This window comes from Schistocerca cancellata, chromosome 7, assembly GCF_023864275.1.
Source record: "Schistocerca cancellata isolate TAMUIC-IGC-003103 chromosome 7, iqSchCanc2.1, whole genome shotgun sequence".
Classification (NCBI taxonomy): Eukaryota; Metazoa; Arthropoda; class Insecta; order Orthoptera; family Acrididae; genus Schistocerca; species Schistocerca cancellata.
The window spans coordinates 536,126,884-536,144,685 of NC_064632.1; the positions used below are offsets into that span (position 1 = coordinate 536,126,884).

General features: G+C 43.3%; 1 protein-coding gene across 1 annotated transcript in view; it reads right to left on the reverse strand.

The window, feature by feature from the left end:
* Positions 1-17,802, reverse strand: part of LOC126092885 (leucine-rich repeat-containing protein 24-like) — a gene marked incomplete at its 5' end in the record, with an annotated part of 204,387 nt that overhangs the window by 80,572 nt on the left and 106,013 nt on the right. The window contains one exon of the mRNA XM_049908614.1: positions 10,103-10,270. Within this exon, the coding sequence (XP_049764571.1) occupies positions 10,103-10,270 (168 nt within the window). The remainder of the gene's footprint in view (positions 1-10,102; positions 10,271-17,802) is intronic.

The window sequence follows — 17,802 nt, forward strand, 5'->3', positions numbered from 1 at the left end:
ACGATTGTAGATAACGATAAAGCGCCGTGCATGTAACTGACAGAAAAATTCCACAAAAATATCAGAAAATACGTAACCTAAAGAGGCAGTTCGATTTAATATAGTAGCATAATACATTGCTACACAGCTACAAAATGTAAACTATACTGGTAACGTTACAGCGGACTCACAGATTGCATTTATGCTAGGGCAGGGTAGGCAGTCACTGTGGTGTGCACGAAACAGTGCAAACATTCGCAGGAAACAGACGCTACAGTAGAGGGTTAGCAGTTGCACTGTGAAATTAACCGTGGAATTACACACCTAGCGGATTTCATTGCGTCCGCTTACGGTGCAAGTTTCTACAGCACACGAGAACCGTAGCGAAAGAGCATGCTGTGAACAGCTAAAATTAGCCAGAGTTTGTTCCTAGCTGATGAAAATGGAAGCTAAGTAGACTCGCAAGAGACGGACTCGTATTAAATTTCACAACTTAAAACCGTATGGCGGCTTGAGAGCTGGTACGAGATGGCGGCAATGTAATTGGTTAGCAAAGATTATATACTCTTTGATTAATACATCTAAAGTAACGCAAAAACTTCTGCTTGTGTTTATGCCGTAAGCACACAGGGCTTGCTAGCTCCGTCTTATCGTTCTTTCGCTAAACTTTCACGTATATTTAAACATCCACCAATAAGACATTTTTATCCGAGAGCTTGGATGGAGAGCCGGTGACTGTTGTAGTTTGGGTTTAGGATTCGTGCAGGTAATGTCAAACGGTAGTTGTGGCACTAAATGAGAAAAACCGGACAAGAGCGAGTAAGACTTTCGCTCTGAGAATTCCACGCGAACTTTGTTATGTACATAAACAGTTCGTCTATAAAACTTCCTGGCAGATTAAAACTGTGTGCCCGACCGGGACTCGAACTCGGGACCTTTGCCTTTCGCGGGCAAGTGCTCTACCATCTGAGCTACCGAAGCACGACTCACGCCCGGTTCCACAGCTTCACTTCTGCCAGTATCTCGTCTCCTACCTTCCTAACTTTACAGAAGCTCTCCTGCGAACCTTGCAGAACTAGCACTCCTGAAAGAAAGGATATAGCGGAGACATGGCTTAGCCACAGCCGGGGGGATGTTTCCAGAATGAGATTTTCACTCTGCAGCGGAGTGTGCACTGATATGAAACTTCCTGGTAGATTAAAACTGTGTGCCCGACCGAGACTCGAACTCGGGACCTTTGCCTTTCGCGGGCAAGTGCTCTACTGAGCTACCGAAGCACGACTCACGCCCGGACCCACAGCTTCACTTCTGCCAGTATCTCGTCTCCTACCTTCCAAACTTTACAGAAGCTCTCCTGCGAACCTTGCAGGAGAGCACTTGCTCGCGAAAGCAAAGGTCCCGAATTCGAGTCTCGGTCGGGCACACAGTTTTAATCTGCCAGGAAGTTTCATATCAGCGCACACTCCGCTGCAGAGTGAAAATCTCATTCCAGTTCGTCTATAGCTTTCGAAGAGTGACTTTGCGAGGAATAAGTTTATGTGCCATATATGGCGGGCCGGCCGGTGTGGCCGAGCGGTTCTAGGCGTTTCAGTCTGGAACCGCGCAACCGCTACAGTTGTAGGTTCAAATCCTGCATCGGGCTTGGATGTGTGTGATGTCCTTAGGTTAGTTAGGTTTAAGTGGTTCTAAGTTCTAGGGGACTGATGACCTCAGATGTTAAGTCCCATAGTGCTCAGAGCCATTTGAACCTTTTGAACCATATATGGCGGTATTTTTTTTTATTACCGTAGAGCTTAGTATTTGACTTAAATATCAATTTGATACTTCTGCCCGTTCTTGTAAGAAGACAGTTCTTAATACATGGACAGACAGACGGAAAATATAGTGATACTATAAGAGCTCCGTTTATACCTTTTGAAGTACGGATCCCTCAAAAATGGACGCTGAAACACTAGAGAGATATCACCAACACAAGTAGTTAGACAATGGTGGTATTGTAGAAGTTGCAACGGGAGAGTAAATATTGAGGGGTCACGGGAATTCGGGTGTGATGGAGGGAGAGGCCTGTTGGCAAACTGCTGTTTAAGGCTGGATGTGTTTTAATGTTACAAAAGTCGAAACTCAGCTTCGCGAGAGTGACCTACAAATACGAACTTATTTCTCAACAAGTTCACTTCGTAATGCAGTGTGTTTTAACTCAAATGGTACAGTTAACAGCCAAAGAAACGGGTTCACCTGCCTAATATCGTGCAGGGCCCCGCGAGCACGTAGAAGTGCCGCAACACGACGTGGTATTCACTGGAATAATGTCTGAATAATTACTGGAGGAAACTAACACCATGAATCCTGCAGTGCTGTTCATAAATCCGCGAGAAAATGAGGGGGTGGAGATCTCTTCTGTGCAGCACCTTTCAAGGCATCTCAGATATGCGTAATAATGTTCAAGTCTGGGGAGTTCAGGGCCCAGCGCAAGTGTTTAAACTCAGAAAAATGTTCCTGGAGCCACTCTGAAGCAATTCTGGAGGTGGAGTGTCGACGTGTTCTGCTGGAATTTGGAATTGCCCAAGCCCGACTGAATGCACAATAGACATGAATGGATGCAGGTGATCAGACAGGATGCTTGCGTACGTGTCACCTGTCAGAGTCGTATATCTAGACGTATCAGGGGTCCCACATCACACCAGCTGCACACGCCCCACACTATTACAGAGCCTACATCAGCTTGAACGGTTCCCGGTTGATAAGCAGGGTCCATGGGCTCATGACGTTGTCTCCATACCCGAACGCGTCCATCCGCTCGACACAATTCGAAATGGGACTCGCCTGACCAGGCAACATGTTTCCAGTCATCAACACTGCAATCTCGGTGTTGACGGGCCCAGGCGAGTCGTAAAGCTTTGTGCCGTGCAGTCATCAAGGGTGCACGAGTGGGCCTTCGGCTTCGAAAGCCCATGTCGACGATGTTTCGTTGAATGGTTCGCACGCTGACACTTATTGATGGCCCAGCAATGAAATCTACAGCAATCTGATGAAGTGCTGCATTTCTGTCACGCTGAAAGATTCTCTTCATTTGTCGTTGATTCTGTTCCTGCAGGATCTTTTTCCGGCCGCAGTGATGTCGCAAATTTGATATTTTGCCAAATTCCTGATATTCACGGTACACTCGTGAAATGGTCGTACGGTGAAATCCCCACTTCATCGCTACCTCGGAGATACTGCGTTCCATCGCTCGTGTGCTGACTGTAACACCACATTCAAACTCACTTAAATCTTGATAACCTGCCGTTGCAGCAGCAGTAACCGATCTAACAACTGCGCCAGACAGTTGTCTATTATAGGCGTTGCCGACCGCAGCGCCGTATTCTGCCTGTTTAGATACACTATGTGATCAAAAGTATCTGGACACTCCCAAAAACATACGTCTTCCATATTAGGCGCATTGTGCTGCCACCTGCTGCCAGGTACTCCTTGTCAGCGACCTCAGTAGTCATTAGACATCGGAAGAAACAGAACAGGGCGCAGCGTGGAACTCAAGGAGTTCGAATGTGGATGGGTGATTGGGTGCCACATGTGTCATACGTCTGTACGCGAGATTTCCACACTCCTAAACATCCCTAGATCCACTGTTTCCGATGTGATAGTGAAGTGGTAATGTTTTTTTTGTGGTTTTAGGGCGCACAACTTCAATGGTCATTAGCGCCCAGACTACGTTAGGAATGCACCGCGAGGCGAAGGGACAAATACAGCAGAAAAGCGTACAGCTGACCCCGTCTGTTGACTGACAGAGATCGCCGACAGTTTGAAGAGGGTCGTAATGTGTAATAGGCAGACACGTATCCATATCATCATACCATCATATAGGACAGTCAGGCGGGAGGTGAGAAAACTGGGATTTCATGGTCGAGTTGCTGCTCATAAGCCTCACATCACGACGGTAAATGCCGAACGACGCCTCGCTTGGTGTAAGGAGCGTAAACATTGGACGATTGAACAGTGGAGTGACGAATCACGGCATACAATGTGGCGATCCAACGGCAGTGAGTGAGTATGGCGAATGCCCGGTGAATGTCATCTGCCAGCGTGTGAAGTGCCAACAGCAAAATTCGGAGGTGGCGGTGTTATGGTGTGGTCGTGTTTTTCATTGAGGGGGCTGGCATCTCTTATTGTTTTGCGTGGCACTATCGCAGCACAGGCCTACATTGATGTTTTAAACACCTTATTGCTTCCCACTATTGAAGAGCAATTCGGGGATGGTGACTGCATCTTTCACTACGATCGAGCACCTGTTCATAATGTACGGCCGGTGGCGGAGTGCTTACGCGACAATACCATCCCTGTAATGGACCTACCTGCAGAGAGTCCTGACTTAAAACCTATAGAACACTTCTGGGATGTTTTGTACGCCGACTCCGTTCCAGACCTCACCAACCGACATCGATACCTCTCCTCAGTGCAGCACTCCGTGAAGAATGGGCTGCCATTCCACAAGAAACCTTCCAGCACCTGATTGAACGTATGCCTGTGAGAGTTTAAGCTGTCATCAAGACTAAGGTTGGGCTAGCACCATATTGAATTCCTACATTTCCGAAGGAGGGCGCCACGATCTTGTAAGTCATTTTCAGCCAGGTGTCCGGATAGTTTTGATCATAGTGTATCTCTGTATTTCAATACGCATGCCTATACCAGTTTCTTTGGCGTTGCAGTGTATATCTTATTATGAATGAATGTAGTCAAAAGTGTGAGTAAGTAGAATAGTCCATGGATAGATATTGTTCTAGAATCCACCTTAAACTTGAACCCAACATTCTTAAGTAGTTACATAAATGAACACATCATTGCAATGTAATAATATGAACGTAATATAATTTTTTAACGAGGTAAGCAAGCAAAATAAAACAGTGTAAGTACATAGCAGAGCACAAAACGCATATTACGCAATTATACAAAATTAGTTGAGCTACTACTTAAAAAATATTCAAGATTTTACTACAAAAATATTTTTGTAAGATAGATCTACATCTACTACATCTACATTTATACTCCGCAAGCCACCCAACGGTGTGTGGCGGAGGGCACTTTACGTGCCACTGTCATTACCTCCCTTTCCTGTTCCAGTCGCGTATGGTTCGCGGGAAGAACGACTGTCTGAAAGCCTCCGTGCACGCTCTAATCTCTCTAATTTTACATTCGTGGTCTCCTCGGGAGGTATAAGTAGGGGGAAGCAATATATTCGATACCTCATCCAGAAACGCACCCTCTCGAAACCTGGCGAGCAAGCTACACCGCGATGCAGAGCGCCTCTCTTGCAGAGTCTGCCACTTGAGTTTGTTAAACATCTCCGTAACGCTATCACGGTTACCAAATAACCCTGTGACGAAACGCGCCGCTCTTCTTTGGATCTTCTCTATCTCCTCCGTCAACCCGATCTGGTACGGATCCCACACTGATGCGCAATACTCAAGTATAGGTCGAACGAGTGTTTTGTAAGCCACCTCCTTTGTTGATGGACTACATTTTCTAAGTACTCTCCCAATGAATCTCAACCTGGTACCCGCCTTACCAACAATTAATTTTATATGATCATTCCACTTCAAATCGTTCCGCACGCATACTTCCAGATATTTTACAGAAGTAACTGCTACCAGTGTTTGTTCTGCTATCATATAATCATACAATAAAGGATCCTTCTTTCTATGTATTCGCAATACATTACATTTGTCTATGTTAAGGGTCAGTTGCCACTCCCTGCACCAAGTGCCTATAGATATTAGGTTAGTGGTGGCTTGTTCTTCCTCCAGCAGCTATGTAGGAGCAGTAAGTAACTTAATTACATTACACTGCAGCAGGATGTTGTTCCAAAGCCGTGTTTACTAAATAACCTGGTAGTAGTTGTTATGTAACCTAACGACCATCAACTAACACAGCTCTCTAAGAAACAGTACTGACATATTCGATCCGAGTGAAATGAACAAATCGAGTATTCCCGAAGTGGGATGTGAATAATTACTAAACTTGGAAGCACCACATGGGGACGCTGGACTTGAAGTTCAGTTCCAAGTCCCCTTCCCCAGGGGGTGACAGTGAAGGTATATCTATCTACTCTTTCCTGTCGTCTTTCATTCTCTTCCTAAATTATGCTATAAATTTATATTTCCTACTTCCAAAGTAGAAAATTTCTCTTTAGAAAGTAAGTGTAATTGCTGTAAGTAAAGCAAATATAACACCAAGTTGCAGACAAAAGATCTCCAAGCTGCCCCACCTCCACGTGATGGTGCATGGGCAACAGTGCCCGTGGCCTCAACTGCACAACACAATTTTGCTGCGCAACGGTAAACATGGATACTGGCTAAGGTGTAAACTTGATCTTCATCTCACGTTAACGACATGAGGTAGTTTGAAACGGAAATTGTCTTTGTGTTTTTATTTATTTAAGTATTTTTAATTAATATTTTAACGTTTTCTAAAATATGTAAATTTTATATTTCTGTAATTGAACCACTATGTCCAGAGAAATTAATAATAATGTAAAATCAGTAGAACATGGACAACTGAAGTAGTGAAGTGTTGCACGCGAGACGAGTAGAGGCGACTGTTGAACTGGTGTGCGTGTGGCAAGCGCCAAACGTTACACAAGAGAAAACTAAGAGTAACTGTCGGTGTGAAATGTGGCGCGAAGTGAACGAAAACGAAGGACAATGTGCAGTCGTATGAAGCTGTGAGAGAGGGAATATGGCGGGTTTTTCGGAGACTGGTGATATGTTGCGCAAAGAGAATAGATAAATTTAATACAAAGACATAAGGAATTTTCTCTGTGGAGAGTGTTTTGAGTTCTGGTTATTGGATCTCAAAGAATAACTTTCGAACTAACTTATCAGGAATCTATCTTTCAGTTGTGCAATACTTCAACAAAAACAACTTTACATAATTGATAATTTATATAGTCATTTTTGTAGAAGGATGAATATATTTGCATATGGTTACATTTCGAAGGCAGAGTGCGAAATCAATAAATAATCGCACACATTTATTGCATTAAACACCGAATGTGTTACCTACACAAATACAGCCAGTGTTTGTGTGACTTTTGTATCCAGACCAACTGAATACCCTCCCATCAGTGGCGGATTCAGGAAAACCTCAAGGAGGCGGCGCTAAAGATATCTTGAGCTACCTTTACTTTTACCGTAATAAAAAATAATCGTGTCACATGCAAAGTTTAAGAAAGTGTTATTTAAACTGATTATACACATATACAAGACAATGCCATCTTATGATATAAAAAAATTACAATTGTGGTTCTCTTCTTTAAATGATGAATTCTATGCGCCTGTTCTTCCTAGCAAATTGGTTAATTATATCGTCAATAGGACAATCAATGTCAGAGTCAGTATTACGAGTTAGGTACGGGAAACTATTGTTACATTATATGTAAAAATATTGTTACGAGTCTCAAAACAATATTTTTACTGAGAAATGACTGAATTGCTATTATTAATACTTCACAATCAATTGATCACTCTCACTCTTGGCTAATCTCCACACCTTGATTTGCTACGGCTAGGACTTTTTACATATTCATTCTTCGGTCTTAATATTTCTGCTTCTGAATGTAAACTAGCTTCCTATTCGGCGAATAGTCCGTATTTATAACGCTACGCATCAAAGGTCCTCTGTACAAGAAAGCAGTAGAATATTCGCGACTTCTCTCGAACAAATGTCAGACGGAATAACGTATCGAAATCACTAGAATAGCCGCGACTTTTCTCGTACGTATATGTTAGCTATCTATGTGCCAGACAGAAACGTATAAATGACGCGGAAGCTCGTGCTACATAGGAAAGTACAACTACTCCAGTATCCGCCACTGCCTCCCATAAGTTGTTCACCGTTTCGTAGTTTTGAAACCGAAAAACTTTAGCGTTCCATCACACACTTTGCGACTATCAATAATTTTTAATACAAAAAATTTCTGCTATTTAAAGTGGAGAATCACCATTTTGACTGCAGCGACACAGAAGAAATAATGGAACAAATAATCGCAGCATCCAAACAATTTACATGCGTAGTCATGAAGAATGATTTTTGGTATTCACATCTTTGGTTGCCGAGCAACAAGTATTAACAAACAGCAGAGTGATGCAAATAAACGATAGCTTTACCTGTTACTAGTAAATACGTCAGTTCAGTTAAACGTTTGAATCAGTATTAAATCGGAAAGACTACTTCCATTAATTTTGTGAGAGTCGTGAATGGTACGATCTTTCTCGCAGGCGAAAGACTTGAACTATTTTACATATAATGGGGAAATGTACACAGAACCACGTTTTAGTATTGCAGTAATTGAATACGATGGTATTTTCAGTACCTTACAAAATTTGACTGATGTTTTCAGAGAGTGATTTCTGCGTTAAAAGACTTGTATTTGACATTACATTGCTTACTGCCATCATAGAAACAACGTCGGTAGATTACAGAGTACTTTGAGCCCCTTTACAATGCGATTAATTTCGATTTATTAAAACTGTGCACACATGGTGGAATTTTAATAACTTCATTCAGAAGGGTCGCCCATAGGCAACACGTTGCTAATATACTGTCGTTAAAATTTCCTCATATGATGCTTGTCTGGTGTTCAATGATGATAACTATGGAAGAAATCAGGACGTTTATGAGACCAGGATTTTATGCTGGTTGCTTCATTGAAAACTTATTGAAGAAGACTGATTATGTGCGTATTGTTAGTTCCGAAAAGTAAGCGGCGAAGGATATTGGCAAAAGAGCACGCCGGACGCATCAGTCTAGACGTTACGAACTACATAAAGACCAAAACGGCTAAATGTATTATTATGCCCAATATTAAGCACTTGTTTCTGGCATAAATGCTTTTCACACAACTTAAATTTTTCAGTATATAAGGAACACTTTCTTCTAAACCATTGCGGAGGAAGAGGTGAAATTTGCTACAGGCTTTGTAGAAACCATAACACAAGTTCCTATGGTGCAAAATTTTTCTACGTGCGTTACTATCAGATTTTTAAAAATTTTTGTGAAATAAAAACTGCTGTGTACCACGGACATAAATTTATAAAAGAATGTAGAGGGAGTTCTAAGACTGATATTAAAAACTGGTACACAGATTTGTTCATATAATTAAAAACTGGTACACAGATTTGTTCATATAATTACTGAGAATAACCTACAATGGAAAATCCAGGATGGAATGTAACAATATCATGAAAAAGAAAGTTGCCACTCACCATTTGAAAGAGTGATGAGTCGCAGATAGGCACAACAACGAGGCCTTTGTCGAAAATAGACAACACACACACACGCGACTGCAGCTGAAGGCAGACTTGGGAGTGTGGCTCCAGCTGCCAGAGGTTGCAGTCGTGTATGTGTTAGCTGCGTTTGTGTTTGTGTGTCTGTCGTCTATTTTCGACAAAGGCCTTAATGGGCGAAAGCTTACATTGTGACAGTCTTCTTGTTGTGCCTATCTGCGACTCAGCATCTCCGCTATATGGTGATTAGCAACTATCCTTTTCATAATATTGAGAATGACGTACGATATTTTTAAAGCGGTAAGTAAAGTGACCCTTGGGAAAATATTCCTCATTTGCTAGTTTGTGTATTCTAAAATAATCGAGCAAGGTTCTGATCAAATTATTTGACAAAAAATTTAAAGAAGGTCCAGATTATTGCCAATACCGTAATGGAAACATGTGCAAAATTACGTTCAGATATCTGTCAACTGACCTTAGGTTGTGCGTGCCCATATACTTTTTCATACATCCCCCCTTCATTGGTTGCTTTTTTTGACATCACTTGGTATTACAGTTTAATATCTCGAGTAGTATGGTATCATTAACTTAGAGAGTTGTCGACATTATGCATTTTTGCGATGAATATCATCAGTGAGTCAATTATTCCGCTAATGTAAAGAGTAGCAGTGGGAGTACAATTTTGTCAATATGAAGAGAGGGTAGTACAGCTATAAGCTAAGGGCCGAGTTGAGAAGTAGCTGCAAATTCTCTGCTATGCAAGTTATTGGTGTGTGGATTAGACATCTCAGTGTCTTCTGCCCCGTAAATAAATTTCAAGCTGCTGCAGATACGTGGGCGCTGACCTGTTCGCGGTGGTTGAGTATCCTGGGCGATGGCGCCTTATGGTTGAGCTCTATCTTCTCGTAGCTGCCGCCGCCGCCGCCTCCGCCGCCGCCGCCCGCCCCCGGGCCGGACAGACCGCCCCCGCTGTCGCAGCCACCAGCAGCCTGCGTACTCAGGCTCTCCTCACCCTGCAACGTCACAAAACGAGATGGCACGCTTTCTTCTCACAAATTACTTCACGATATATGCTGCGTCCTCCGGAAGATGTGGGACAATGCCAACACTTAAGACCGCCGATCCGCCTCTAAGTCAGGCCCAGCATAAGCGTAGATTCCAGAGAGGGCGCACACGACAAAGTCTACATTAAGTTTCCTTTAATTTACGTCTATGGTCACAATCTTTTCTGTTTAACAGATTACCGGTTTCGGTCTTTAATGACCATCATCAGATCTGCAGCAAAAATGGGAAAAATATAAATACACTCGCAAACTGTATACAGCTTAAGAACAATACGTAGAGCATATTGAAAAGTAGTACTGACAAAATTTACATTCGTGCGCTTTAAATGTGAAGAGGCATACCTGTCTCATAAAAACAAGGTCCTAATGCACTACAGCCATAGTGGCATAGTCAACTGTTAAATGCGGAATCAGCACCAGCATCGTCAAATACATATAAATCACATCACATGCACGAGCTTGAAATTTATAAAGCAAAAAATAGAGAGCCAAGTGAACTGCTTAAGCGGCAAAATGATTTTGTGCCCAATGCCTACTTTGCTTTATCTGACAATGTTTTACCCAAATCACTTTTTTTTTCCTTTATTGGGTTTCGATTCCCCCTAAAGGGGGAGGGCTGGCAGCAGCCTATTACGCCGCTCTTAAGCCTACAGAATTTTTTAAAAAGAAGAAGATAATAAAAAATAATAACAGTTGGCGATAAAATCGGTGACTTAAAGGTAAAAATGGCAGAAAATTTTGGAGCGTAAAACATAAAACACAGGGTCGATGAAGCTAATAAAACACACAGGAAGCAGAAAAACAATAGACAGACAATAAAAAAAACACGGCGACAGTCTGGGTTCTGTTCGCAAGAGATATAAAAAGCACACCCAGCGACAGCATGATTTCTGTTCGCAACACTATGGAAGGACGCACAACACCAAACACTCACTTAAACACTGCGCTAAAAGTTGGCACAAATACGACATACCACACCCGAGAGCAGGTGGGGGAAACTGGTCAGATGCGGAGTGCATGACGCTCAAGGATTTGGAGGGACTTATAGAATTTGGGGGGGGGGGGGGCAGATATCCAGGCAGGACTGGCATAACAGAGGATGGGACGGGGACGTGCGCAGACAGTAAGGGAGAAATCCAGGAGCCGGAAGGAACGAGTGGTACGACCTACGATGATTGCCTGGGTCTTGGAAGGATTGAGTTTCAGGAGCCACTGGTTACACCATGCAGCAAAATGGTCAAGGTGATTCTGGAGATGGCGTTGGGACCGTTGGAGGATAGGAGCGAGGGCGAGGAATGCGGTGTCATCAGCATATTGCAAGAGGTGTACTGGAGGGAGGGTGGGGGGCTGGGGCATATATGCCGTGTACAGGAGGTAGAGGAGAGGGGAGAGGACAGAGCCCTGGGGCACACCTGCAGAGGGGTAGAAGGTGTGGGAATTGGCATTATGGACGGTAACATAGGAGGGGCGGTGGGAGAGGAAGGAGGCCATCAGACGGATGTAGTTGATAGGAAGGGCGTAGGTTTGGAGTTTAAACAGGAGACCGGGATGCCAGACACGGTCGTAGGCCTTTTCGAGGTCAAGTGAGACAAAAATGGCGGAGCGACGGGAGTTAAGCTGGAGGGAGAGGAGATGAGTGAGGCGGAGGAGTTGGTCATCAGCAGAGAAGGAAGGTCGAAAGCCACATTGGGTGTTTGGGAGGAGGTGGTTTTGGTGGAGGTGGCCTAATCACTCCACGCCTCTGTTACATATAGTGTGTTCGCAAGTTCACCTAGTATTGAGTGTATCACATATTAATTTCGTTTTCATACGTTTTACACATGACTCTAGTAGGTTCTTGTTCCTTGTTTATTCATTTCATAGACTGCATTAATCAGATGATGTAGATCATTCTTTGCTTGCAACGAAGTACCGCAGGGTACAAGGGGCCCTCCGCCAGTCACGTTCCTCCAGCTACTTCCCGCCTGTGCGGAATTCTACAGTTAGCGCTAACAGAGGGCGCTGATTATGTGCAGAACTATATTTCCTTTCATTTGTGACTCCTTTAGCGATTTGTTTTACTTTGTTTATATTACCCGGTGCAATATCAACGGTGTTTAATATTTATGTCATTGCCTAGAATATTGGCACTAGAGCATATGTCAACCACTGGTTTTTAAGTCTTTGTCTTTTTAACAATATTATTTTGTCGTGTTCTTCTTTTATTGCTTTTTATTACTGTAACACTTTTTATACTTTATAAGCTTATTACAGACTTTAACTATTGTATTCCCCTTTTATTTTCGCTGTTTCAATTAATTATTAAAAACTAGTGTATGCTGACATTAGCGACATCTGGTCTACTTACTACACAAACATCTTGTGGCTACTGTACGGCAGCTTGTTTTAAACAGTTGTTTTACTGACAACATGACTCGTGCACGTGATGTGATTTATGTGTATTTGACGATGCTGGTGCTGATTCCGCATTTAACACGTGACTATGCCACTGTGGCTGCAGTGCATTAGGACCTTGTTTTTATGAGACAGGTATGCTTCTTCACATTTAAAGCGCACAAATGTAAATTTTGTCAGTACTACTTTTCAATATGCTCTATGTATTGTTCTTAAGCTGTATACAGTTTGCGAGTGTATTTATATTTTTCCCATTTTTGCTGCAGATCTGATGATGGTCATTAAAGACCGAAACCGGTATTCTGTTAAACAGAAAGGATTGTGACCATAGACGTAAATTAAAGGAAACTGATTACATACACGGGTCACTGTATGTTTTCGCGACGATGTCGCAGTTTGTGAAAAAAGGCTACATTATGCATCTGCCTTACGTCACACAAATAGTTCCCAAGCAGACATCCTTCCGCAAGCAGACACTGGGCTCCACTCACCAGACAGTATCTAAAGGCAATCCTTGTACAATCGCCATACCGCATTAGGACAGTACTCTGAGGAGACAAAGAGTCACCGGATAGGGATGTGCACATACAAAGGTGACGGTAGCATCGCGTACACAACGTGTAAGAGGGCAATACGCTGGCGGATCATCACTTGTACTCATTCATGTGGAACCTAGCACTCATTGAACGCTGCATAGTAGTTGGAGCTGCGAAAATCGTTAGGGAACTCAATATTCCGAGATTCACAGGGTCAATCAAGAGTGTGCCGAGAATACCAGATTTCAGGCATTATCTCTCATCACGGTCAACGCTAGCGTCCGGCCTTCACTTAAGGGGAGCCGGAGGTGGTCAAATCCTAAAAATTACGATCTTTTTTTTTGCTACCGAAAATTAATTGGAGCAATCCTCTTTAATGTAAATTTTGAATTATTGTTCTACTCGCCCTAGAAGTGGAGTTATTACCAGTTTCCCCCACGTCTGCAGAGGAAATGGGCGGCCGCTGAATGCATCTAACACCCTCTCGTGACTTCCTGGCGAACTGCTTGGGATTTTTCTCGGCCTGTTGCCGGCCGTAGTGGCCGAGCGGTTCTAGGCGCTACAGTCTGGAACCGCGCGACCGCTACGGTCGCAGGTTCGAATCATGCCCCGGGCATGGGTGTGTGTGATTTCCTTAGGTTAGTTAGGTTTAAGTAGTTCTAAGTTCTAGGGGACTGATGACCACAGCAGTTAAGTCCCATAGTGCTCAGAGCCATTTGAACCATTTGAACCATTCTCGGCCTGTTACGCATACAGCGCCTTATGTTACGCACACAGCGAGTGTGCAAGGGTTGGCTACATTGTTTTCTGCGACAAATGAAGCGCTAAGAGCGCGGAAAATCGTCTCTTTGCTGTTTACCGTTTCTAATTAGTTCAGTGTTGCGCCTCTTGTTGGTAGTATTATACTTCTTGTGTAAAGCGTTGTTCTGGTTACGATGCCACGTTTTAGTAACCGTGTATATGAGAAGGGGAAGAACGTAGGGAAAAGAAAATTAACACTAATACCAAGTAGCGATACTACAATTACTGAAACAGTGCGTTCTTCTGCTAAGCAACACATGGCCGACCATAGCCCTGTGACATCTTCTAGCAAATACTACCTTGGGGATGGTGACTCCAAAGGTTTCAAGACTATAGAGGAACTGAAACCATATGGAAACGAATTTGTAGTTGAAAAGTTGGAATGCATTGGGCATGTGCAAAAGCGTATGGGTGCACGGCTTCGAAGGCTCAAACAAACTTTGGGTTCAAGTAAGCTCAGTGATGGAAAGACAATAGGAGGGAGAGGCAGGCTTACTGATGAGGTGATTGAACGTCTACAGAGATACTATGGGTATGCTATAAGGCAAAATACTAGCAATGTTAGTTACATGCGAAAAGCAGTGTGGGCATTGTTCCTTCATACTGCCTCTTCCAATGAATACCCTCAACACAGCCTGTGCCCAAAAGATTCCTGGCGCAAATATAATGGAAAAAAGGACTATGATCACAAACATGGTTTGCCAGCAGCTGTGATAAATGCAATAAAACCAATTTTTCATGACTTAGCACTGCCAGAATTGTTGCACAAATGTCTACACGGAAAAACGCAGAATCCTAATGAGAGCGTAAACAATCTGATTTGGAAAGTGATTCCTAAAAGGGTGTTTGTAAGCATAAAAACACTGCACTTTGGCATTTATGATGCAATAGCAACCTACAACCAAGGGAAAAGTGTGAAGTGTGAAGTTCTGAAGGCATTAGGATTTACAGCTGGGGTGAACACTGTACGAGCACTAAGAAATATTGACAGAGAAAGGATAAGAGGAGCAGAAAGAAGAGAAAGGCATATGAAGTATAATGGAACAACAGGCCAGAAAAGAAGACAGAAGAGGAAGCTTTTGGAGGATGAAGAAGAAGACCCTGATAATCCATCCTATAGTGCAGGAATGTATTGAGAAACTTTGACAGCCATTTCCCGTAAATTAGAGTTCTTCGAATATAAGGAACATTTTCTCAAAATCCACTCAAGGTAGAAAGATGAAATTTTTATACGGCACTCCTAGTGGTCAAACGTACATTGTAAAACAGCTATTTGGCAATATATCCAGTAGTTTCATTTCAGTTTAATTATAAAGCAATTATTTGTAAAAAAATTTGGGTCATTAATAAAAAAATAATTGGAAGGAAAGTAGAAAAGATACTCCAAAATCCCTCTATCATAACTGCAATACTAAACCACTCTATATATTAAAAAATTCAAATTTTTCTATTTGGTAGTTTATTCATGAATGTTCCTCAAACTTAGTGATTTTAAAATGGGCAGCATAGGCACCTCCGGCTCCCCTTAACGACCGAAGCCACCGTCGTTTGCGTAAGGTTGTCAGTGCCAACAGAAAAGCAACACTGCGCGAAATAACCGCAGAAATCAATGTGGGAAGTACGACGAACGTATGCGTTAGGAAAGTTCGGCGATATCTGGCGTTAGTGGGCTATGGCAGCAGACGAACGACGCGAGTGCCTATGCAGATAGCACTATGTCGCCTGCAGCACTTCTCCTGCGCTCGTGACCATACTGATTAGACACTAGACGACTGGAAGACCGTGGGCTGGTCAGATGAATTCCGATTTCGGTTTGGTAAGAGTTGATGAGAGGGTTGGAGTGTGGCGCAGATCACACGAAGCCACGGACCCAAATTGTCAACAAAGCACTGTGCGAGCTGGTGGTGGCTCCATAATGGTATGGACTGTGTCTACATGAAATGGACTGGGTCCTCTGGTCCAACTGAACCGATCATTGGCTTGAAATGGTTACGTCCGAATACTTGGAGAGCATTTTGCAGCCATTCCTGTACTTAATGTTCCACCGATGACCGTAGCAGTCTGGTCCCTTTAATCCCCCCCCCCCTCCCCTGTACTTTATGTTCCCAAACAGTGATGGAATTTTTGTGGATTGAAACGCCCAGCTTAAATCCGCAGGTAGTGGGAATTGTGGAAAGGGGTCTAAAGGGGGGTGTCAGTTACACTCAAACACATATAACTTTATTTAGTTGTCCAAACAAATACAGTAAAAATTTTGGAACTTAGTTATCGGCTGAATAGGCCACACTATCTGATGCCACTCAAATTTAAATACGGCGGAGAGCCATTAACTCAAAAATCAGACTCAAAACCGAATATTTAGAGGGCGGAAGGCCTCACGTAAGTAAGGTCTATAATTTGGCTGAAGGCCCAACAAATCTAACACTTGAAAATCATAAAAGTTTAATTTAAAGACGGCTGAAGGCCCATGATTTAAGACTGCAGGTGAAATAAATTTTCAAAAACACCTGGCAGAAGGCCTCATCTTCAATTAGGCTGAAGGCCCCATACAGTCTATACTTGAAAGACAGTAACATTAATTTAAAACCGGCTGAAGGCCGATTACTTAAAACAACTAAAATAATTTTTAGTAGGCAGAAGGCCCAAAGATTTATCTTTAAACAATATTTTACACAGGCTGGCTCAAACAGTCTAAGATTTAAGAAGTAAGGAATTTAAATTTTAAAGCGCCTGAAGGCCCATTATTGAAAAACACAACTATAATAAATTTTCAAAAGGCAGAAGCTCCAAAGCTTTATCCAAAAAAAATAAAAGGCAGTACAGCCAGCGGCGCTCAGAAGTTTCCGGGGGTCGGTCTACACTTGAAATATTAACGTTCGCTTAGGGGAGACAGGTAGTCGGCCCAACTATACCCAATCCGCGGCGACCCAACCAAGAGACAGTTAACGGAGCCAACGACAAGACGAATTGCCTTCCACCCGACCTGAGCACAAGGAACTCCAAAGGCAAAACGTAAAAGGCATAGCCGCCCACAACCAAGTATGCATAAGCTGTCAACACTACACTACACACACGTGTTGGATAGCGTCAACACGGTGAGGAAAGGACACTGTCTGAATTTTACGTCAGCGGCCAGGGCAGGTAACCGAAACACTAACGGCCACAAGGCAGAAAATTCCGCTGGTGCACTTGGACTTCAAATAATTAAAATACAATTAAACTCCACCGGATGGTGGCCAAACTTTCGCCAACTCAAACACTTGCTGTTACTCACAGGAATAACCCACAACAGTCAACCATGAAACACAATGTGAACAGTCTGGATTCGGTAATTAAATCAGCACTCAACTTTGATGTCCTGGGTCAGTGAGCCACGAACCTCGTAGCAATCGGAACAACTCCCCCACACTCCGACACTGCTTAGAGACCGCCAGCGGACCCGGCCCACAGGGAGATTTCCTGGCTGATCCACACCAACCGACCGACTGCTCAGAGCCAGTACACCGACAACATTTAAAATAATTTTTCAATCAAAATCACACAAACCACACGCAGTTTCACGAACACTTGCACGAAGAATTAGACAGTGCCAGCGGCAGTGTCTGTACAACAACAGGGACCAATCACGAGGCGGCACACACATCGAACCAATAAGCGCTCGTCGGCCAAATACACGTCGTCCGGCAAGACGACCGACCGACGACCAACCACAGTCGTCGCTACTCCAATCACGTGCGTCGGCAACCGTCG